Source organism: Sus scrofa, chromosome 18, assembly GCF_054392235.1.
Source record: "Sus scrofa isolate SSC_HxYL_T2T_F1_AM1 chromosome 18, Sscrofa_HxYL_maternal_Yorkshire_Landrace_v2.0, whole genome shotgun sequence".
Lineage (NCBI taxonomy): Eukaryota > Metazoa > Chordata > Mammalia > Artiodactyla > Suidae > Sus > Sus scrofa.
The window spans coordinates 34,965,296-34,989,113 of NC_139400.1; the positions used below are offsets into that span (position 1 = coordinate 34,965,296).

General features: G+C 38.8%; 1 protein-coding gene across 6 annotated transcripts in view; it reads left to right on the forward strand.

The window, feature by feature from the left end:
* TSPAN12 (tetraspanin 12) overlaps nt 1-16,629 on the forward strand; it is a 66,228-nt gene extending 49,599 nt beyond the window's left edge. For 3 of the 6 annotated variants that reach the window (NM_001244673.1, XM_021078479.2, XM_085004768.1), the window contains 1 exon segment: nt 15,001-16,629. In NM_001244673.1, coding sequence (NP_001231602.1) covers nt 15,001-15,306 — 306 coding nt within the window. In that variant the 3' untranslated portion in view covers nt 15,307-16,629. 6 annotated transcript variants of the gene reach the window in all.
* Nucleotides 16,630-23,818: the final 7,189 nt, after the last annotated feature.

A 23,818-nucleotide genomic window follows, 5' to 3' on the forward strand; every position in this document is an offset into this window, starting at 1 on the left:
GGCATGTCCCAAAGTGAAGTGCCTCATGTTTTCAAGAGATGCAGAATTGTATTAGTCTTCCTAGGGTGAGAAAGTACCACAAAGTGAGTGGCTCAAATGATAGATATTTATTGTCTTGCAGGGCTGAAGGTTATGATTCTGAGACCAAGGTGTCAGCAGGTTGGTTCCTTCTGAGATGTGTGAGGAAGAATTTGTTCTGGGCCTCTCCCTCTGCTTCCAGTGGTTGGGCAGTCACTGCTGTTCCTTGGCTTGTATTAGCATTACCCAGACCTCTGCCTTTATCTTTCTGTGACATTCTCCCTGTGTGCGTCTGTCTTCGGATTTCCCTTTTTCATATGGACACAAGTCATTCTGGACGAGGGGCTTACCCTTCTCCCATATGACCTCATCTTAACTACTTATATCTGCAGAGATTCACTCTATTTCTAAATAAGATCGCATTCTGAGTTACAGGGAATTAGAGCCTCAACATATGCATTCGGAGGGAAGGAAAATTAACTTGTAATCAGAATCATTGAAGGCACTGAATAACCCAGGTAGTTTATTTTAAAAGATCATCGAAATAATTGTGGTCATGCCTCACACTACTGATACTGTGTTTGGATGTTATTTTAAACATATTATGCTTAGTAACATTTTGGCTTTGAATGAAAAGGCATGTATAAGATATTATATATTGAATGAAGGATTATTGGATCAGTGTCTCAGTTCCTCAGTGATTATACTCCCTCATTTTTTTTTAAGGTGAAGCTGAATATTGATTGGTGTCTGTAGTAGGGATGATCAACTAACAAGTTTAATGTTAAAGTCCTGTTGATTTCATAAAACAGGAAATTGTACTTAATATTTCTAAGATATTAATCATGGACATAATTGTGGATATATTCAGATACATCATAACTCATCATAACTCAAGAGGATTTTTTAAAAAAACAGATGATTACAGACAGACAGACATTTATTGGGATGTGAGTCCCAGGGAGGGCCTCCTCCTGGGATAATGAACCATTTTGCAGAAAAAAATCTAAAAAACAAAAGGCAAAAAACCCCCAGATGATTACAGTATAGATATAAGTGTAGACACGTGAATTGAAACCTATCAACTCCCTAGGGTAAACTTAATCCATTTGTTAGTTTTCAGGAATGGCAAGTCAATATGGGAAATTACTGGGCTACGTATGTAATAATTTCTACCTTCTTTAGTGATTAATACTGATAATATAACCAATATTGATCATGAGAATGACAAAACATGAATAAATTTACCGTATCTCTCCACAAAGTCTGAATATGGATATATTCACTTCAGTTTTTATTAGTTGAAAAGCAATCAATTAAACATTTCATACTTTTTTTTTTGTTTAAAGGCAGAATTCACTTTTACTAGTAGTATTTATAATGAGATGCTTTCCTTTCAGGATGCCTATAAATGCTGGTTACATGAATTTTAATGTTAAGAGAAGCCACACCATTATACATGTGCAAATTGATGGCCCATATTATTTTAAAAGGTTTTTTTCATATTTTCATCAAAAGACTTTCAATAGCAAGTTGGCATTATCAGTTATGAGATTTCAGTTCTTTAGATGGGCTTCCCGCAGAGATAGAGGTTCATTATATCCGAGTAATCTGCTTTTGCATTTTACAATTAATAGCAGATGCTGATATTGGTAATGGGTAATGGTATAGTGCATAATTATATGCATAGCTGACTTACAAAAGTAGATCGCTTAGTAACTTTATGGCACAAGTACAATTAAACCCATCATTGAAAATAAGACTTAATTCCACTTTGCCCTGGAGAACATATGTTTCCTAATTGCAGTGTGCCCAGAGATCATCCACCTGGAAGATGGGGAGTCCAAGAGGGGAAACAGGTGAGGGACAGCTCTTGGTATTTGGGATATTTATCCTGAAGTAGTGAGTACTAAGAGGAGATATTTTAGATGTCTTCAGATATTTCAAATTCATCATTCTGAACAGGACCTAGACTTATTCATTGTTGCTCCAAAGGGCCAGAAGTTACAGGAAGGAAATTTTGAATCAATTGAAGGAAGACCTTGGTCATCAAAATCCATCCAATTGTGATAAAGTTTCTCCTGTAAAATAGTGCATCTCATCACTAAAAATATTAAAGTCAAGGTCAGATAACTCTGTCACTGGTGGGTAGAATAGGTTTTTAAATTAAGAGTGAATCCGGACTAGATGAACTTCAAGGTCCCTTTTATCTTTCGTATTCTGTAAGCTTAGAGATAAGAACTGGCTTTCTTCCTGTAATCTCTCTTCAGTAGTCTGCAATCAAGGAAATAAATCATTCTCAACCATCTGGTGGCCTGCGTGGTCCCTGACCCAATAATATTTTATGACATATTTAAACCTGTGAAAAATGACAGAGCAGAAATATAAGAACTATCGAGCATTTAAAAAACATTTCCATCAGAGATACTGCTGGGCATGGCACACCACTCCTCAGATATCTGTAATGAGTTAATACACTAGTATGAAAGTATGGGTCTAAAAATTCACAGGAAAAATATCTCCAAGCATCAGGTGTGTTCTATCACATTCATTCTTTCCAAATGTTTTGAGTACCTACTGGGTTCCAAGTGCTGTTGAGAATGCTGAAGATACAGCAGATAATGTTGCAAACAAAAAAAATTCTCCTGCAGTATTACTTATATTCTAGGTAGAGATATAGACATTTAACAAGAAAAAATAACAGCAATGAAGAATAATTTCAGATGGTGGTAAAGCAGTTTGAACCCTCTGAATAGGGTCGTGTGCTGAAAAATAGCTTTATTGCTGAGGGAGCTACTTAAGATGGGATGTTTAAGAATAGGCTCTCTTAGGGGGTGACATTTGAACAGAGACCAGCTGGGACAAAGGATCCAGCCACACAAGGATCTGGTATTTTTTTAGCCTAGGGAACTGGTAGTGTAAAAGCCCCCTTGGAGGTGACCTGCGCCAATGACTCCTGATTGCTTCCTACTCTGGTCTTGGGGATTGTTGGTGTAACCACACTCTCTAAATACTACAGGTGAGATTTGGCTTCCACAAAACATCAGACTCAGAATTTCAGTTGGTAAAATACAGGACCAAGACATGTCTCTTCCTTCTCTCACCTGCCGGGTTTTCCATCGTAGCCCTTACGAAAGTTCTAGACTGGCTTGGAGAATGAGAAGAGAGAAAGGAGGAGCAAGAAGGCTGGTAGAGGAAGAGGTTGCTGTAGAGCGGGGACTGCCAGCCCTTTTTCCAGGGGCCTGTGCCCTTCTTGGATGGGCTTCGAGGGAAAAGCGATAAGGCTGAAATTGTTTTTGTTATTTGATATGCATTTTTTTCAGTGACTAGGATCCATAGCTTTTATCAGCGTGTCTTGGGGATCCATCCCTAAAATGGGAAGAACCAGAGGTTAGGGAAGTTACAGTGTTTGCTGTCTCAAATAGGGAATGGAGCTTACACATCTCCTCAAAGAAATTACTATGCCATTTTCCTCTTCTGTGCCACCTCAAGAGAGATAACTGGATGTAAACAAGCTTACAACAGACCCTTCTTCAAATGGACCAACTTGAAAGGTAAAACCATGAGGGAGAGAGTCAAGTGAAATAAACTTCCAAAGACACACTTCTTTGTTTTGTAGTTAGGAAAAAGACTACTGTTAAAAGATATTGACTACTTCTTCAGAAAAGTTGTTATTCATAGAGGTTATGTAAGGAGGGCCGGACAGAGCTGTTTTCCATGAGGCTGTATGCCTTTGGGATTTTTTTTTTTTTTTTTTTGATCCTTAATCTTGATATGTTCCATGTGGTGTTGGGTTTGAATATCACATACTCTTAATAATTTCCTTTGTGGGAGATAATTTTTCCCCAAAGCATTTCTGCCTCTTTAGATGGTTGTTTCTTTCTTTTTAGAGTAATGGAAAATGCCTACATACAAATAAAGAGACAGAAGGGCGGGAGTGTGGGTGTGTAGGCCCTGTGCTCTTTCTGAGGCCTGACTTGCAGGACAAAATGCCCAGATGATGGTGGTGTGTCTAGGTCTTCAATGATCACAGAAAATAAATGGACATGTGGGGTTGCTCCCCTGGGCTAAAGGTGGGGGCAACTCATGGTGACCATGTGGGATGACTTGTTGGAGGCATTTATTCTCTCAGTCGTGTGTTAACCTCTCTCTGAGCTGAGAGTAAGATATTAGCCATCACCTAGATTGGAGGCCCAGGCCTCACCCATCTCCTCTGCACCCCGCTGTCCTTGGCAAATGATGTTTTATAATCTGTGTACATTTCTTTTCTTTTTTTTTTTTTTTTTTTCTGGGCAGTATCCCAGCCCTCCACACTTTGTGTTAACCATGCCTCTCCCGTGAACGTGGTTGTTAGAATTAGAAAGGTGAGCCAGTACTATATGTCTGTTTTGAGAAAGAGAAACAACTCATAATTTTCACGCACAAACTTCCTAGATGCATAAATATTATCTCAGCTTTTGAGCCAGAGGAAGAAACAGAGCGTTGTGGGTACCGAAGGATGCGGGGGTGGGGGTGGCCTTCTGGCAAGCTCTACCTACTTACGGGACTGATGATTTTCCTCCCAGGTAATTCTGCTCTTAAGCTGCTAGTGGCATGTACTGCCCAGTTACATGAATGTGAAGTTGGTCAGATCCGCACATCAGTGGCTAGAACAAGAGGCAGCAATGAGTTGATCTTGAATTGAATTGGGGCACAACATGGAGCCTGGCATGGGGAGGCCAATCCCCCCCCCCTTTTTTTTTTTTTGCTTTTTAGGGCCACATTCGAGGCATGTAGACGTTCCCAGGCTAGGGGTTGAATCAGAGCTGCAGCTGCCGGCCCACCTCACAGCCATAGCAACCCCAGATCTAAACTGCCTCTGCAGTCTATGCTGCAGCTCACAGCAAAGCTGGATCCTTAACCCATCGAGCGGAGCCAGGGATCGAACCCGAATCCTCATGGATACTAGTCAGGTTCGCAACCACTGAGCCACAGCAGGAACTCCAGGCAATGCTTAATTGCCCGTGTCTTTATGATTGAGATGTGCCGTGGGAGCACGTGGAGAGGGTAGTGATTCCCTGGGCCTCCAATCTTAAAGGGGGAGTGGGTGTTAGCCAGTTGTAGAAAACATTTGGGTAGCATGGGGCCCAAAAGGGCATTTCAGGGAGAGAGATCATGATGCAAAGTTAAATCTGGAAGGAAGACAGCACAGCTGGAGCATGGGCCTGAGGGGGGCCAGACAGGGCAGGCACTAGCTTGTGAAGAGCCTTACATGTCCTGCTAAGGCACACATTTTATGCTGAAAATAGTGGCCCAATAAAAAGACAAACATGTTCATAAATTCACAGCATTGTTAGGGAAGGAAGGCTTAGGATGGAGTCGTTGTGGGATCTGGTTTATTCATAATGAAGCTCCATTCTTAGATAAACATGCATAGACGCTCCTGCCCAGATAGTAAATAGGAGGCAGCTTTCAAGCTCAGTGGTTATTCAGATGGAATATCCCCACGAAATTCTATTCTCGGGGTTCTTTTATATAAAGTCAAAGACATTCCCTCCTGCCTCTCTGCTGACTTCATTATCTCTCAGTAACTGCTGGCAGGGATCAGGTTGACTTGGACTTGGGGGTGATATCTGTTTTATCATTCAAAGCCCTGCAGGACCAGTTTGGGCTTGGTGGGGGGGACATCCCTCTTATCCTCCAGCTTGGCTTGATCTAATCAGGCCCTGAACTGTTCTGCCAGTTTTGCTTCAGGTATACAAATGCCTTCTTCTTTTCTTTCACTCAAACACGGTTCAACTGTGAGTTTCCTATTACCAATTCACTATTCAAACAACTTTTCCTCTTGTGTGTTATTAGTGGAGACTTGCAAATTTTGCCTTTAGAGTGTATAATATAAAAGCCGTTATAGTATTTTGACCTCACAAAGTAATAGTTTTAGATTTGTGCTGCAGAATCATTCTGTGGGCGTTGTGGAGCATGAGCAGAGGTGAGAATTGGGTCTTGAGGCAGGGACGTCAGGTAGAAAACTGGTGCAGGTAATTCAAGTGAGTGATTAGAAGGGTTGGGTGCATATGTGCCATTGAGGAAGGAAAAGAGCGGATGAAGGTGAAAGATACTGAAGCAGGAAAATGAACAGAATAATGACGGGGGTGGGGATGGGGGTGGGGAGTGAGGGACAGGGAAGCTGTAAGGACATTGGCTAGGACCCTAGAGAGAGGAAAAAGCTATTTATTGAGGGGAGCAGTTGAACTTGATTAGTTCCATTTTGGAAGTGTTCTGTTTAAGGTTCCCGTCAGGCCCTCCATGTGCAGAAACCCAGAAGGAAATATGAAGCTCAGGAGACAGAACTCAGCCGGAGATCTGGATTTTGTCTATACTAACTGGGACAGTGCTGACTCCAGATACAATGGCATGGATGAGGTAGGTGGGGCTCTATTTCTGGTGTACACCTGTCGGCTGATCTAGGCTGCCAGGCCGCCGTGCTGCCCAAGTTCATCCAAGGGGCTCAGGATGGAGAGACAGCTTTGCCTTTTTTAACACCTGTCTTCCAGAGTTGGTCCTGTCTTCTTCCAGGTCCAGTCAGTGGGGAGAAGGAAGAGATGGGAAAGAGAACATCCAGTCTATAAAGCTTTGCCTTCATCTCCTCTGCTCACAGTGCATTGGCTCCCATGGCTGTGCTTAGCTGCAAGGGAGCCTGGGAAATATGGTGTCTGACGAGGAGGCTGAGTTCCCATAGAAAATGCTACTTAACTGTGAAGAGTGGAGAACAGACTAGGACAAATGGGGTGACCAACAGTTTACAGGTGTTATCAGTGTGTATGAGGCAATAAATGCATAGGAGGAGGTAAGACCACACATAAGGGGGTGTAATATATGCAGCTGAGAACAGAAGTGGGGGAATGGCAACCTGTAAGGACAGAGGAGAAGGCACCTATTGTAGGCAGAGAAGAAATGGAAAGCAGTGTCCTGAAAGGCAGGGAAGGAGAGGATTTTAGGAATGAGTTTTCCTCCGTGAGGAGGTGAGCTTCAGAGGTTAAGACTAGGCTCCAAAGCTAGACTCTCTGGGTTAAGTTCCCCTCTACTCCTTACTAGCTGTGTGATCTTGGGCAAGTTTTTAACCTCTCTGTGCTTCATTTTTATCACTTGTAAAATGAGGATCCCCATCTCAGGTTATTGGGAGCGTGAATTAGCATGTTTATAACCCTTAGAATAGTACCTGTTTGCAGTATATCCTACAGAGGTAGCTGAGAGTTAAAGTAAATTAGGGATTGAAAAGTACACATGGAATTTTTCAAATAGGAGACACACATATACAGCTCTATGAGCAAGTATTTTACACGTGTTACCTCATTGAGGCCCTAAAATATTTCTGTGAAGATGCAGTATTATTACCCCCATTTTATAGGTGAGAAAAGTGAGGCACAGGAGTCCCGTTGTGGCACAATGGAAACGAATCTGACTAGTAACCATGAGGTTTCGGGTTTGATCCCTGGCCTCGCTCAGTGGGTTAAGAATCCAGCACTGCCATGAGCTGTGGTGCGAGTTCAGATGTGGCTTGGATCTGGCTTGCTGTGGTTGTGGCGTAGGCTGGCAGCTGTATCTCCAATTAGACCTTAGTCTGGGAATCTCAATATGCCACAAGTGTGGCCCCAAAAGGCAAAAAAAAAAAAAAAAAAAAAAAAAGTGAGCCCAGTTAAATTTTGTAGAGCTAGTCAGTAACTGAAATCCGATATATTTGGTTCCAAAACCTATGCTTTTAGACACTAAAATTTCAAGATGTGGAATATATGGTGAGGAGCAAGCTGAGTATTTGTAGATATTTCACTTCTAAACTTCAATTTCCTTCTCTATTAAATGAGATCATAATAGAACCTATCTCAAAATTTTACAAATATAGAGCTACTTAGTAAGAAACCCTTGGCAAACTACTAGACATGAAATAAACACAGATCTTCAGTGCATGGTAGAAGCTAGTGATAATAATGACAATAAGAACAGGAATTGATTCACATATTGATTAACTAAACTAAATAGAAAAATCGGTGATCTATGGTTAGATTTGTAACTAACCAAATGGCTCCTAATTTTGTTGGTAGCTGTATTTGTACTGGCTAAAGGGAGGTTTTCAGGTCGAGGTTTGGGGGACTTTCTGTGGTTTCCTACGTTGCTTGTTTTCACATTTTCCCACTTAAGGACATTTAGGTGGACATTTAGGTGAACAAAAAGAGAGACAGCGTCTGAGGGAGCAATTTGTGCATGGTCTGCTCAGTCAGGCAGGCGATGCCCGCTCCTGGAACTGGCCTCCCTATGGAGAATACCACCTTCTGGATTTCCTGATGCCAGTTTCTTCATAACCACATATTTTTTGGTAAAAATGAAAAATGTTCAATAAATGCAGCCTTTTAAACTTAAGGATTTTGCCTTTCTAATGGGGATCTTGGGAGAATTAAGTTAGATTGAAGGCCTGTCACTTTTTGAAATATAAAAAGACTTTTCTCTACTGCATATCCTACGTGTGGGTTTGGTTAACCTTACTCTTTAAAAAAAAAATTAAAGTTTTATTGAAGTATAGTTGATTTACAAGGTTGTGATAATTTCTGCAGTACAACAAAGTGATTCAGTCATACATATGCACATATCCATTCTCTTTCAGATTCTTTTCCCACATAGATTATCACAGAATATTGGGTAGAATTCTCTGTGCTATTCAGCATGTTTTCAATGGCCAATCATTCCATATACCTCAGTGTGCATATGCCAATTCCAAACCCCCAGTCCATCTCCTTTGGTAACCGTAAGTTTTTCAGTCTATGAGTCTGTTTCTGTTTTGCAAATAACTTCATTTCTCTCCTTTTTTTTTTTTTAAGATTCCACATATAAGTGATATCATATGATATTTGTCTTTCACTGTCAAACTTCACTTAGTACAATAATTTCTAGGTCTATCCATGTTGCTGCAAATGACAGTATTTCATTCTTTTTTATGGCTGAGTGGTATTCCATTGTAAATATGTACCACGTCTTCTTTATCCATTGGTCCGTTGATGGACATTTAGACTGCTTCCATGTCTTGGCTATTGTAACTAGTGCTTCTGTGAAGACTGGGGTGCATGTATCTTTTCAAAGTATGGTTTTCTCCAGATAGATGGCCAGGAGAGGGGTTGCTAGATCATATGATAGTTCTATTTTTAGTTTTTTGAGGAACCTCCACACTGTAGCTAACCTCACTCTTATGAGAACAGAAAGTCCTATTGTGCATTTTATTACCTGATGTTTAATTTTTTTAAAGCAAGATTTTATTTCCCTGCATAGCTTAAGATACGAACTTTTGCTCCAACCTCTTTGAAGTTCATGAACTCATGAACTTCCATGACTCAGTTTTTCAATTTTAAAATAAATAGGACTGGTGTTGTATATTTGGACTTGATAATTAACACGGTCATTTCAGACTTGAGTATTATGTTTATTATGAAAAATAAATTACAGAAATATCAACACTGGCATATTTTGGCATGTAGATTTTATTTATACTTTATCTTTATAAGCCCCTTAGAAGTCTGCCTAATTATTTGATGTGGCCTGTGAATATTGAGTACTGTAAAGCCGCGGGGGTTCTTCTAAATTTAGAAACTCATTTTGGAGATAGATCAGAGAATAATTTCAAGTGTCTAATTTCCTCAAGTGAAATGAGGCATCCTGACATGCCTTCAAATAGATTCCAGGAAATATAGGGATTAGTGATTTTTCTCTGATAAAAAGGTAGTGTTGTTATTTACAATTGACCAGAATTTTAATATTGCAGCAAATAAAAGTAGGTTAACCAACTTGTCTATTTCATACCTTTGAATTATCTGAGGTTATTAATGTAGGGCTAACCTAGCTTTATTTAGGGAGAAAACATATTCAAGGCAAATTAATTCAGAGCGTTTTATTTTGAGAAAAGCAAATAAGGGCGATTTGGTTCTTTCTTATTTTGAATTAAAAAAAAAAAAAGACCTTTGTGAAATGGAATGCAGTTTTGAACTCTTAACGTGTATTTCCTCTTTTGACTCCCTCAACAGAAATGTTTGTTTATGCGACTAAATATCTATGAATAGTCCAATAGATTATATAGAGACACATCTACATTTTTTTCTTCTCTTAGTGTCTTCAACAAAAATGTCCAAGTTTACATGGAAAAGTGTAAACCTTCTGCATAATTATTTGACTGGCTCAAAATAAGCTCACAATTTGTGTTCAGATCGAATCACTTCAAAGGGGGTGATGCAGAATGGACCCTGAACCCTGGACCTGTTTCTACGAAGACTAGGGAGTGGCCGAGGCAGACAATTATTTTACACACAGAAATCTAGAAAAATACTGTCTTCTCAAGAAGAGCAATATTCTTTTGGAGAGTTAATCCTTAACTTTAGCATGATATCTAATGTACTTCAAGTTTCGGTAGTGCCCCCTGAGTTATCAAAGTATAGAGAGCTCTGGGCTTTTATTTCTATATTTACACCTGTGTCTTTTTTTAAACTAAATAATGTAATGTAGCATACAACAAAAGAACACAATGAATTAGGAATGAAAATAACATGGACAAATTCTAGGGGTGTATTAATCTAATTAAGACTGCTGAATGGTATATATATAAAGTTGTTCAGAGAGTAAATCCTGAGGTCTCATCACAAGGAAAAAATGTTTCTTCTTTTTCTTTTATTTTGTATCTATATGAGATGATGGATAATCATTAAACTTATTGTGATGAGAGTTTCATGTCATATGTGAGTCAAATTGTTATGCTGTACACATTAAATTTATATACAGGACTGTATGTCAACTATAGCTCAATAAAACTGGAAGGGAAAATACGTAACTAGCAAATGAAAGTCTGGATTAAGGAAAGAATCATTAGACATGATTAACATGAAGGCAAATGGGATTACTGTTGTTGAGTTTCATATTTGCCCCTGAGCTTTCTGAATACACAGGTGAAAGGAGACATAATTATCTGCATCATTTTAATGTTTGGAGGGTAAGTATTCCAGTTTTTCAGAGGGAGCAAAATGCTAAAGCATGTTTTTCAAGTGGGACTATCTACTACTCTTAAGTTATGTAGGAAAAATCTCCAATATTATTTTTCACAATTTTTTTAGAGCAATTTCTTATAGTGTTCTTCAGTAAGTATCATTAGAGTACCCTTCAGTGGAAAATAATATGGAAGGGCACAGGTTAATATATTCTAGCCTGGCAGAGTATAGTGGTCTGGTTTGATACTTGGGTATAATTTAGAATACCTAGAGACATCAATTTATTTCATTTATTTTAAATAATCTATAGATAACATCTCTTTATGAAGGACTCATAATAGGCTCTTATAAAATATAGTTTAATGCATTTTGACTACAAATGTAGTTCTAAACTAAATATTAACATTCTTCTTGTTTGGGGGTTAGCTTTGTAAACTAAATGAGGAAGTGATAAGATTGACTGACTTGTAAGAATTGAGGAGGCTAACTTGAATCTTTGCTTGGAATAAACCACACTGGCCCACTTAGACGTTGAGATGATCTTTGGCCCTCGTGACCTCTAAGGAGACCAGGTCCTGCTATGAGCCATGGTGACACAATCCCAAGTCCACTCTTCTGGGGGCACTTTCACTGGAATCCAAAACGATCCACAATAGCCTGGATTGTCTTAATATTTTATTGCATTTTCTAGTTTTTTAAAGTTAAAAATCAGTTTTATTTTCAAAGAAACGTTGACAAAATCAGCACAATCCAGGAAGAATCGTTGGATGACAAAGTATATATATTTGAAAACATGTAAGGACTAGGAATGTTTAGCCTGGAGAAGAGACTGATTAAAGGGAAAATGACGACTCTTCAGCTATGGCTCTCTACCTTGTGGAGAAGAGGTCAATCAGGAGCAGAACTAGGACCTTATTGAGAAGACAGTTTTCAAGAAGGAGACACTTAAGAATCAGTGGTGTCTCCGTGTGGAAAGAGCTGTTTAGTGATGCAGGCAGTTCTCTTTAGAAGTTTTTTTTTTTTAAGTTTTTAATGGATTTGTGTCTGTGTGCGCGCACGTGTGTGAATGCACCTTTGTGTGTATGAACCAGAATCTTTTGTTTTTTTACATGTGTTGTGATTTTTGTTGTTCTTGATAATTGGGTATTTAAAATAACATAATATGGCAACTATGGAAATCATATTCCTGGCTCCTCAAAGTTTATTGTTGTTTGTGTTTGTTCATTAATTACTTTTCTGAAGTAGTTCTGTATAGTCTGTACTCTTTGATATGTGTGGCCACTGAAATCTCTGCTCACTTAGCTTAGTTGGTCACTTAATGAATGAGCAGAGATTTCCTTAGATACCTAGAACTAGTAAGTCTTCCACCCTTTGCCAGGGGTGCATGGAGCCTCAGGGTTAGCCAGAGGTGAGAGTCTTTCCTGCACAGCCCTGGGCTTGAGCAGCCCTACTCACTTGTGTAACTTTCTAGATCTCCAGAAAGCTTTTGCCAAAGCATCTATGGACTTCACATTCTCTAGCTTTTCCTTTTAAGCTTTTGACTAGCCCATTGTGTGCAACTGTTATCCACTGCCTCAGGCAGCCTCGGTGTTGAACAGTTACCTCTAAATGCTTTTGACAAATATTCCCAGGGGAAAGGTTGTTGCCATGGTTGATCTGTGAGTCAAGTCAAATAAAGACAGCCTTGCAAGTGAGCTCTTCCAGGGAATCACCAGATAGGACATATAACGAGAATTCTCTGAGAATGGGGCTTTGAAGGAGCTCCAACTGTATTCTGTTGCCTCTAGTGGCTGCCAGACCACTGGCTTTTGCCATAATTGTGGGCTGTTTATTTTCAAGGCTCCTGCAGAGCAGGGGAGGGGAGATGGGAGTAGAGCAAATTAAAATGCCACAAAGCTTGCTGTTCTTACTGGGGTGCAGGTGCTTTCCTTGAATAAATGCTCCTCAGATTGCTGCAAGCATTTGGTTAATTTCCAGAGTTCTAAAAAAAAGTTGCTTCTGACAATTTTCACTAGTACTTTCATTGCTTCTATGGGGGAGAGACTATTCAGAGGCCCTTTCTTTGCCAGTTTTGCGGGTGGCATTCTAGAAGTGCTTTTTAGCTGTACTCTTTAAAGTTAAGAAGTTGAGTGTATTGACTTCCAAGTTCCCCTCCCACCCTAGAACATTCGGTGTTATCAAATATATCACATTCCCAAACCATGCTAGATGATATAATTTACTGTACTTTAAAAAAATGTGATTGTTTAAAATAAAATTGAAACAAACTTTACCTGAGAACAAAATATGAAACACAATAGACCATAGCTTAGTTATCAATCTCTGCTTTGTGTAATTCACAGATTTTAAAAAGAAATACTACCTTTTCCGCAGTTATTCAGCTTAGAGTGACTTAGCCTAAAGGGGGGGGGGAGATCTTATGCCAATAGAAAGAACTATGTAGGTAAAATTTAAGCACCAGAGACTACTGAAAAGGTAAAAATCAACCAACAGTTAACTCATAGCACTTCACAGGGTTGAAGCATTAGCATACGTATGTCTTGAGTAGTTCATGTTTAATTGTGGAATTTATTGTAATTATTATCACCAAAATATTGGTATGCCTATGCCGATTCTTTATTCTTTAAAATCCATATTTATAAGAAGTACTGAAAACAGAGTTAAGGAAGCAACTAAATAATGCAAAGCCATTTCATGTCAATTTCTTTAAAGATGGATATGATGATTAGGTGCCCGTGTTACTTAGCAATGATGTGAAGTGATATGTTCCTATAAGTTAATTTTCCAAACATCTGAAGCTAAACCTTTTTAATTTAAGTATTGTTGAAGTGTCTCTTTCCAAACTATGTTAAATATTTCTTTGCTTAATGAGGAGACTCCTGACCTATCGTCTCAGGGCAGAAACAATTTTGACGAGATTGGGCACGTTCAGGGTGGTGTGGCCAGTAGCCTAAGTGCTGGTCATCTAATAGGTGACTTATGACAATTGTTTGTTTTGTTCTACTTTCTTTTTTTTTGCTTCCTCTTGCCCTCATTTTCTTTGGCCATGGCTTTTCCTTCTCTTTTTTTCCCTTCCTCTCCTTTTCTTTCTGAATTGTCTTCTATGTCTACCATAGACACTCGTTAGCCTTTTATACTTAAAATGAAGCACAAAAACCTTGCTCATCTTTTTAATCTGATGTCTTTAGCCTTCAGGGGAGCTAAAGATACTTTTCAGACCCTTACCTAGTAGCATTAAAACTTGGTGTCATGCCAGAAATTCCCCCACGTGTATTTCTGCCATAGACAGAAGTGTGTGTGCATGTGTGGAGTAGGAGGGGAGCAGATGGATGTCCACCCACTGGCATGTTTCAGCAACAGACTGAGGAAGCATTTTTGATCCTTGGGGAAAAGTCTCTGACCAAAGGAGCTACAATCTAACAGCGAATACCAATAATAGTAATTATGACGCATTATTTTCAAAAATTTCAGAACAGTCTATATCAGGGGGTCAGCAGTCTATATGGCTTGAGCCTCAAGTATGTCCTCCTGTCTTTTGTGTCTGTGAAATTTCATTGCATCACAGCCACGTGTGTTCATTTACATACCATCTATGGCTGCTGTCAGGATACAGTGGCAGAGATGGGTGGGGGGGCCGTAAGGACTATGTGAGCTGCACAGCCTAAAAGATTTACTGTCTGGCCTTTTATAAAAACAGGTTTGCCAGCCTCTGCTCTAGATGTATTTTACCAGTGGTTCTTGATTTCAGGTTGTGCGGAAGCTAGAAGAAGGAGTAGGTTCCTCAGAAGTACGTGGGCAGCTTTCCAAAGAGTGTATACCTCCTGCTTTCCTCCAGCTGCTTCTAGCTGTTCCCTGTGGAGAGTCACTGCGTTAAAGTTTTTAATTCAAGTCGTTTGGTTCCACTCACTGATACAGGTGATTTGTTTTCCCTATTTGGCCTCTCTGTAACACATCCAAAGTAATATGGGCTGTGTTATTTCTTTTTCAGGGTTGCGGGAAGAAAATGTATTCCTTCTTGAGAGGCACCAAACAGCTGCAGGTGCTTAGGTTTCTGGGGATCTCCATTGGAGTGACACAGATTCTGGCCATGATTCTCACCATTACTCTGCTCTGGGCTCTCTACTACGACAGAAGGGAGCCTGGGACAGACCAAATGATGTCCCTGAAGAATGACACCACTCAGCACCTGCCTTGCCACTCCGTGGAACTGTTGAAACCAAGCCTGTCGAGGATCTTTGAACACACATCCATGGCAAACAGCTTTAACACACACTTTGAGATGGAGGAGTTATAGAGAATGTCAGAGAAGGAAACCACACATTTATTTTATTGGACTTGTGAATTAATGAGCACACAACTTAACTGTTTCAGAAATGTGTAGAAATAAAAATGTGGCCATAAAAGGATACCCAAGTGCATAATGTCCCACTCTTGAAAAGAAAGAGGGAAAAGTTCCATGTATTATATAAGGCATCACCTGGGTAGTAGTTGATGCCCTTTATAATGCTGAGGGCAGATCTAATACCAGATCTATAGCCTGTGTAAAATTTTTACAGAACACAGTTATCCTTTGAGGATGATGCTTTGGTGTAGCTTGAAATGTAGAAATGTAGTTTACATTTCTGCGTCTGTGTAAACAAGCCACGCTAGGGTGGGACTGGAGCTATATAGTAAAGTTTGATCTACTTCCATAAGCTTGCTAGTATATAAAGTTCCAAATAACTGCTAACATAGGAAGTTAGTACTAATGACTTTTATTACTTGGTGATCTGTTCTTGTGAGGGTAGATAGATTACACGTAAGTACACTCTGAAAATTGGTGACTACCTAAATGTGACTTTTGCTGGTTACTAAAACTATTCTTATTACTTATAAGAGCAAACTAAAACATTGTCTTAAACTGATCAGGGATATGTGTGTATATAAGAGTCTGTGTTGAGTCTGTATAATTCAGTAGATTTCAATTCTTATAACATTAAGAATAACAATTGTGAAAAGGATAAATTTGTCCTGTATAGCACCGTTATTTTTAACCTTTCCAGTTTATAGAGCTTTAAAATTCTGTCTTGGGTTTATATTACATGCATAACTGTTAATTTATATACTTAACCACTAATTTTGAAAAATTACTAGCATGATGCAGAGAATCATTATAATTCAGAATATAGTCTGGTCTCTAGGAAGTATTAATGAAAAAGTTTACACATAACTTAGGTCATTCAACAAAGACCTGGATGCTATTTTTCTGCTAAACTGAGACTCATTTTTGACACTAAACACTTTATAAAGGAGCTTATCTTTGCCTTCTCCAAACAAGACACAGCAGTCTCCAAGTCTCCAGATACTTCTACAGAGAATAGTTTTCCTTTTCTCCAGCAAAAAGCTCTTAAGAGTCATGGAAATAAGTGACCGTTTAACTAGAGATTTTCTTTGCCTTATTTCACTGATTAAGATACTGTGGTGAATTACACAGATTATTAAATTTTTTACAAGAGTAAACTATATTTATTTGAAATGGGAAAAGTGCATTTTACTGTATTTTGTGTATTATGTTTATTTCTCAGAAAATGGAAAGAAAATTGAAATGTGTCAATAAATATTTTCTAGAGAGTAAAAATTTTTTGTGTCAATTTTTATACATTATAAGCACTTTCACTACTCAGAAAGATTAGCAATGGGGGAAAATATGAGAAAAATTATTGAATAAAGGAATACTTACCACTTCCAAAATTTGGAACTAATCTATAAGAGTATGCATCTTCACTGAGAAACAACAAAAAAAATTACCCATTTGCTTTTCAAATTTTATTTTTGAGCTAAATGATAAATAATGTTTTGTCTGATAAAATATGCCCATTATGTCAACTTATCTTCTCAAGGTTTTCACATTCCAGTTTCCTACAGTAATTTTTAAAAGAAAATGAGTCTAAGAAATACAATATTTGAAATCAACTGCCAGATTTCATCTTTTCCATAATCTAAATAAAAATTGAATTCCAAAAAATACATACACCTCATTGTTTATTGCAGCAGTATTTCAAATAGCCAGGATATGCAGGCAACTTAAATGTCCATCAATAGAGGATTGGATAAAGAAGATGTGGTGCCTGTATACACACTGAAATATTACTCAGCCACAAAAAAGAATGAAATAATGCCACTTGTACAACATAGATGGACCTAGAGATTATCATACTAAGTGAAGTAGGTCAAAGACAAATATTGCATGATACTGCTTTTATGTGGAATCTAAGAAAGGATACAAATGAACTTGTTTACACAACAAACACACTCACAGACTTTGAAACAAAACTTGTGGTTACCAAGGGGAAAGGTGGGAGGGGAGGGATAAATTAGGAGTTTGGGATTAACATTTACACACTACTTTATAGAAAATAGCTAATCAACAAGGACTTACTGTATAGCACACGGACTTCTACTCAGTCCTCTGTAATAACCTACATGGAAAAAGAATCTGAAAAGGAAAATAGATACGTATGTGTACAACTGAATCACTTTGCTGTACACCTGAAACTAACACAACATTGTAAATCAACTGTACCCCAATATAAAATAAGAATTAAATTAAATTAAAAAAATCTAGTAGGTAACTTCATTAATCAGAACCAAAAGCATCCCTTTTTCTTGTTTTCTTGATGCCCCCAACTTCATAATTTCACTTAAAATGCTCAAGTAACTGAGACAGCTCTAGTATGTGAATTATTTGGGTAACAGTTAAATTTGACTGCTTCGCTTTTGACATATCTGACTATCACAGAAAGAAGTAGCATACGTTGTGTTGAGCTCAGTGAAAAAAAGAAATTCTTCAAATTATAGTCAGTTTCTACATTTTGGATATATTACCTGACTTAATCCTCCCTAAAATAGTCAACATAAATTTAGAAATCATCTCATATACTTTTTAGACACTTGCTTAATGGGAACAAATGACATTTATAGCTCGGGACTACAAAGGCCTATTATCGTAGCAGTGCACCTGGAATAATAAAACTGTGAGGGACTTTAAAAAGAGTATTTAACATGGCAGAGCTGAGGGAATTCACTGGGTACATGGCAAACAAATAACTGTTTTTTTTTTTTTTTTTTGCTGTTTTTAAAAAGGTTTCTTTTGTAAAAACAAAAAACCAAAAACACCATTTCCTAAAATAAGAAATTAAGAAAATTATTTTTAGACTGCTGAATTAGTCAATTCAAAGTGCCCTGGAGATTCAGAGATGACAGCAGAGGTGGTAGTGTCTGTGCTCTGGCACTCACTGTAAAACCTGGTTGTGCCACTTGAGCTACCCATTGGTCAGATTGATGTAGGACTACTCAGTGAGGGTCTGCCTTGGGACATGAGATAAAGGAGATGGGCCTTCAAGCTGAGTCAGGAAGGAAGAGGGGGGCTTATCTAGTTCATGCAAGATACTCCATGAGCCATGGCAACTCTGAGATTAAATAGTTACATTATTTGGGGGGCAGAGCCTGCCAGTTAAGATGGTTAGACAGTACAGAATGCTTGAAGCGATACTGTGGGAAAGGAAATAGGTTAACTTTGGGCTTGGGGACTTCATTTTGTGAAGTCCTGAGTCGTGAAGTATTTTCAGGAAGAGAAGTGATTTATGCTTCAGAAATTTAACTGGATTAGCCAAGCGAGAAACCAGGGACAGGGGACAAGTCCATCCAGTACACGACTCCCCAGGGTGGGCCATCCTCTGCCTGTTCTAGGAGAATGCTGGAGCCGCTGGCGGGGGATTGGCCAGACTGCTGCTGCTGTGGTCCAGGAGAGAGAATAAGCATCACCAGAACAATGGAAATAAAAAAAATCATCATGCAGAGAAGAGATAACAAAAGGGTGAATCCACACAAATTGACAGCAGATTGATTTGGGGGAGTGTGAGATGAGAAGTGAAAAAACAGCACTGTCTAGTTTGAACCTGGTCAATCGGCAATGGCATGAACCCACATAGAGGACTGGAGGGGATGGGGGTGTGGGAGGGTTATTCATTTGCTTTGGGCTGTGCTGGGTTGGACGTGCCCGCCAGGCGTGCAGATGGAGGTGTCTACAGGCGGCTGTAAATTTCAGTCTGGAGCTCAGGAGTGTTCACTGCGGAGCCTGAGGATTTTTATGCGTTGCTTTCCCATCTCAGGAAGGCTGACAGGAAATGGGCTGAGCACCAAATCTTAATCTGAGGGGAATCTTAAGCAGCAGGCTATGAGAGAGCTTCTTTTTGTCTCAACTGCTACTCCTGTGCGTGAGTCAAGGGAGGTAAAGAAAAGAGAAACGAGCACACCACTGAAACCTCTGTGGCAAATGGAGCTGCCTCCTTTTAAAATAATACTGCCAATGGCCATGTTGCTGCACCTGACTCCCCCCCATCAACCTGTGATTACAAGTGGATTTGTCTTTCCTACTAACTGAGTTCTTATTTCCTCACATCCAAGCACTTCCTAGAAACACATGTAGGGAAGTCTTTGATATCCTCTTGAAAGTTTATTTTGCTTTCATTATAATATGTGATTACAACCATTCTGTGTCTCATGCATTCACGGGTGCCGACTAGGTGCCCAGCCAGAGGGTGCCAAGTGTTTGCCACATTTTTGTCTCTGTTCTTCACAACTTTTTGCAATCTATAAGCATCCCTAACCTCATTTTACACATGAAAAAAGGGGCTCGAAGAGACTGAGTTAATATATTTAACTAGTAATTGATGGCACTCTGTGTCCCTCTCTCCGTTTTTCGACCTGGTGTCTTCAGCAGCCTGTGAGGAAGCTCAGCTCATGCCTCACATAGAAAAGGCAGATCCTCCCACATGTGAATCCATAGGTCCAGGCCCAATTTGTCTCCAAAATCTGTTACTTCCTCCCTCAAAATGACTCTTTTGTCAATGTCATTTCACCACTCTTTCCCTAGAACGAGTCCAAATTATCCAAAGCTTTTTTTGAAGTCACAAATTGTTCTTCTCAGCTTTTTTCTTTTTAGGGCCACACCCATAGCATATGGAAGTTCCCAGGCTAGGGGGAGAATTGGAGCTGTAGCTGCCAGCCTACGCCACAGCCACATCAATGTCAGATCTGAGCTGCATCTGCAACATACACCACAGCCTGCAGCAACGTTGGATCCTTAACCCACTGAGTGAGGCCAGGGATCGAACCTGCGTCCTCATGGATACTAGTTGGGCTATTAACCGACTGAGCCACAACGGGAACTCTTTCTCTCCACCTCTTGTCTCCTCCCATTGTTCTATTTCTCACATAGAGCCAATTTAATTTCTTTAATCAATTTATTGAGGATATATATAAACCTATTTTAAGTACTGGTTTAAACCATAATCCAATACAGAAAATTTCATCATCTCAAAAAGCTCTATCATGCCCCTTTGCCATAAATCCTTCCAAACCCACTTCAAGCCCCAGACAACACTGATCTGCTATATGTTACTCAAGTTAACTCTTGTAAAACACAATTCTTATCATGTCCCTTCCTTACTGAAACACTTCCAGGGGTTCCCTGTTTTAACTCAGACAGATCTCGCCAATTCATTTGTGTATATGTCATTTATATAGCACATTAGGTACATGAAAGTCAGAGGTGACTGTCATTCTAGGCCTTGCCTGGCTAAATGAGGACCACAGGGAAGCCACAGCTCAGCATGCACGGTTGGCTGCGATATACAGTGGCTTAAAAAAAAGTAGAAGTGACTTTGTATTTCATAAAGCATACATGTGGGAGAAGTCCAAGGCTTGACTGCCTGAGGCTGTCAGGTACTCAGACTCCTCTCTTGACGCTCTGCTGTGCTGAGGTGTTCCCGTTATTCATCTGGTCCCAAATGGCACATTCTACTTCCACATTTCAGGCAGCAGCCTGGAGAAAGCAGAAAGTGGAAGGCGGGGAGGCATGCTTCTTCCTTTGGAGGACATACCCAGAAGCATGCATTGCTTTCATTCACATCGCACTGCTAGAAGGGTCTTGGGAAAGCTGGGACACAAGTTCAATCCCAGGCCAGCATAGTGGGTTAAGGATCTGGGGTTGCCGTAGCTGTGGCTTAGGTGGCAACTACGGCTTCGATCTGATCCCTGGTCTGGGAATTCCATATGCTGCGGAGCAGCCAAAGAAGGAAAAAAAGGGGGTAAATGGGTATTTGTTTCAACTAGCAATCTCTGCTGCATTCCTAAGTCCCTGCAGAATAAAATCTTCTACTTATTTTTCCAAACCGGTCCCTAAATTGTTCACACTTGTCCCTCTACACTACCAGATGGGCCAACCGTGTCCAGCCATTGCCTCTAACATCCCACATATCCTTTGCCCTCTAGTTTGCTCACATCATGGTGCTTCCCTGACATACCTTCCTCTCCATAAGTTCACCTTGCACTTGGCCTTGAGGTCCCAGCTCAGTGGCCACTTCCTATGTGAAGCTTTCCCAGGCCACTTCACCCCACAGCAATCCTTCCTCCTCTGAGCTCAGTATTATTTATTTGTTGTTAGCTTGGTTCTCGAATTTTCTAGTTTACAATATTTTCATGTACAGGATTAGTGTTTTCTCTTTGCATATCTGGTGTCTCTTGAGAGAAAATAGTTTTCTATTTTGTATTCTACTTACCATTTTGCATAGATAGTGTTTCTTACGTGTCAGTTATGTATCTATTCACTATGTATGTGAATTAATAGATGCATGAACTGTGATTCAGTTAAGTGAATCAAAAGCCATTGTCTAACACGAGTCCAAGCTGCTCTAAAGGAGGTCTTCTGTTCTTGAGTGAGATTGGACACTGGGTTATCAAAGGCTAAGTACTTATTTAGCTATAAATGGATGTAGAGTGGATCGGTTGGATGCATTTAGAGCTCAGCCAAGTCTTATAAATGTCTGAGTGAGCTATCAAATTGTACTTGTGGTCTAATAATAGTGTCTTAGATTTATAAAATGCTTTTATGCTTAACCCCCAATCCTTTAACTTTTAAATCTACATTTGTTTAACCTAGAGTGTACAGAGCAAAAGCTGAGTCTACATCCCTGAAGAAATCTCTGGAGAGTTGGAGATTGGAGCAGATCACTTACTAGCTTTGCAATTTCCCTACAAATTCCACAAAATAACTTTTTAAAAAATATGTGGTATCCAAAACTTTTTTTCTGAGTGTGTTTCATTCACGCTTCTCATAATCCCAATGAAGGCAGTCTTACAATAAAGGTAAGGTAACTGTGGATCAGTGATATTAAGGAGCAAGGATAGGGTCGTATAAAATAGTATATGTCATTGCTGAGATATTTAAAAGATTTGTTTAAATTCAGAATCCATGCTCTTAACTACTTTATAAGAGAGCAGCTGTGTTAACAGATTCCTTAAATTATTTTTGATTTCTTGGTCATGGCATATTGTTAATTTAATATATTGCTGAATTTTACTAACTTGCACTTCTTTGGAAATTTTGTGTATGTATTCAAAAATTATATTATTTGTTTCTTATGTGTGTGACATGACAGATTTATCTTTGATAGATATTAGTAAAGGATAAGCTAGTGTCCTTTAAATAAATTTATTTATTTAAAGTTTTACTTTAGTTTAAATGTTTGGAAGGTGTATATCCTCTTTATTTCTATAAGAAAAAAAATTCTTTAGTCTATCCCTATCAACATGAAGAATGCAAAATAGGACTTCCACCTCCAGCCATGATAGAATGGCAGGCACCAAATTTGCTCTCCTGCCTGAAATAAACAGCAGTAACACAATATTTGAAAGATAGTTTTTATTTTATTTATTGACTGATTTTTATAAATTTTGTTGGAGTAGAGTTGACTTCCAATATTAGTTTCAAATATATAGCAAGGTGAAACATGGTTTTTTTACAACCTTGAATGGCAGGTAATAAAGGAGAATGAATCTAAGAGCTGGTAACAAATCAGAAACAATGAACACGGCAGCACCAGGCTGTGACAACCTCAAGGGGTCTAACGTACATGTAACCTGGGTCATCAAAGGAAAGGGGCAACAGAAGAGCTTGAAGAAAAAATGTTGCAAATATTTCCAAGTTGACTTTAAAAGATACAAGAATATCATAGGGCCCCAGTGATAAAAACATGAAGAAAACTACACCAAGGGACAAAATAATCAATTTGCTCAAAACCAGTGATACACAGGAAATCCGCAGGTTAGCCATTGGGTTGAAAGAAAAAAATCATCAAACTAGAACTTTCTACCCAGAAAAAAAAAAAATCTTTTCAATGAAGATAAATGAAGGCTTTTTCAGATATACAAAAATGAAAAAAGTTATTGCTAGCAGACCAAACTACAAGAAATGCGAAAGGATAGTGGAGGGGCTACTACATGAGTAAATATATAAATGTTTTTTCTTATGATACAAGGCAAGAAAAAGAAAAAATACAAATACGGACTCTATTTGCAGACAATACGATGTAGAAAATCCAGTGGAATTGCTAAAAGCACTACCAGAACTACTAAACAATTTTAGTAAGAATGCAAAATATGAAGTCAATATGAAAAACTCATTTTTTATATCAGAGCAATTAACAACCAGAAATTGAAATTAAAAAGTACTATTTATAATTACATTAAAATGTTAAAAGTTAAGGATATTTCTTAGAGGAAAAAAAGATGTGAGAGACTTGTACATTGAAAATTATAAATATTCCTGAGAGAAATTAAGGAATATCCAAGGAAATGAAGATACATAGCATGTTCATGGTTCAGAAGACTTATTATTGTTACAATGATAATTTGTCTGAAATTGATCTTTTGATTCAATATAATCTCAATCAATATCCCAGCAGGTGTTTTTGTAGAAATTGACA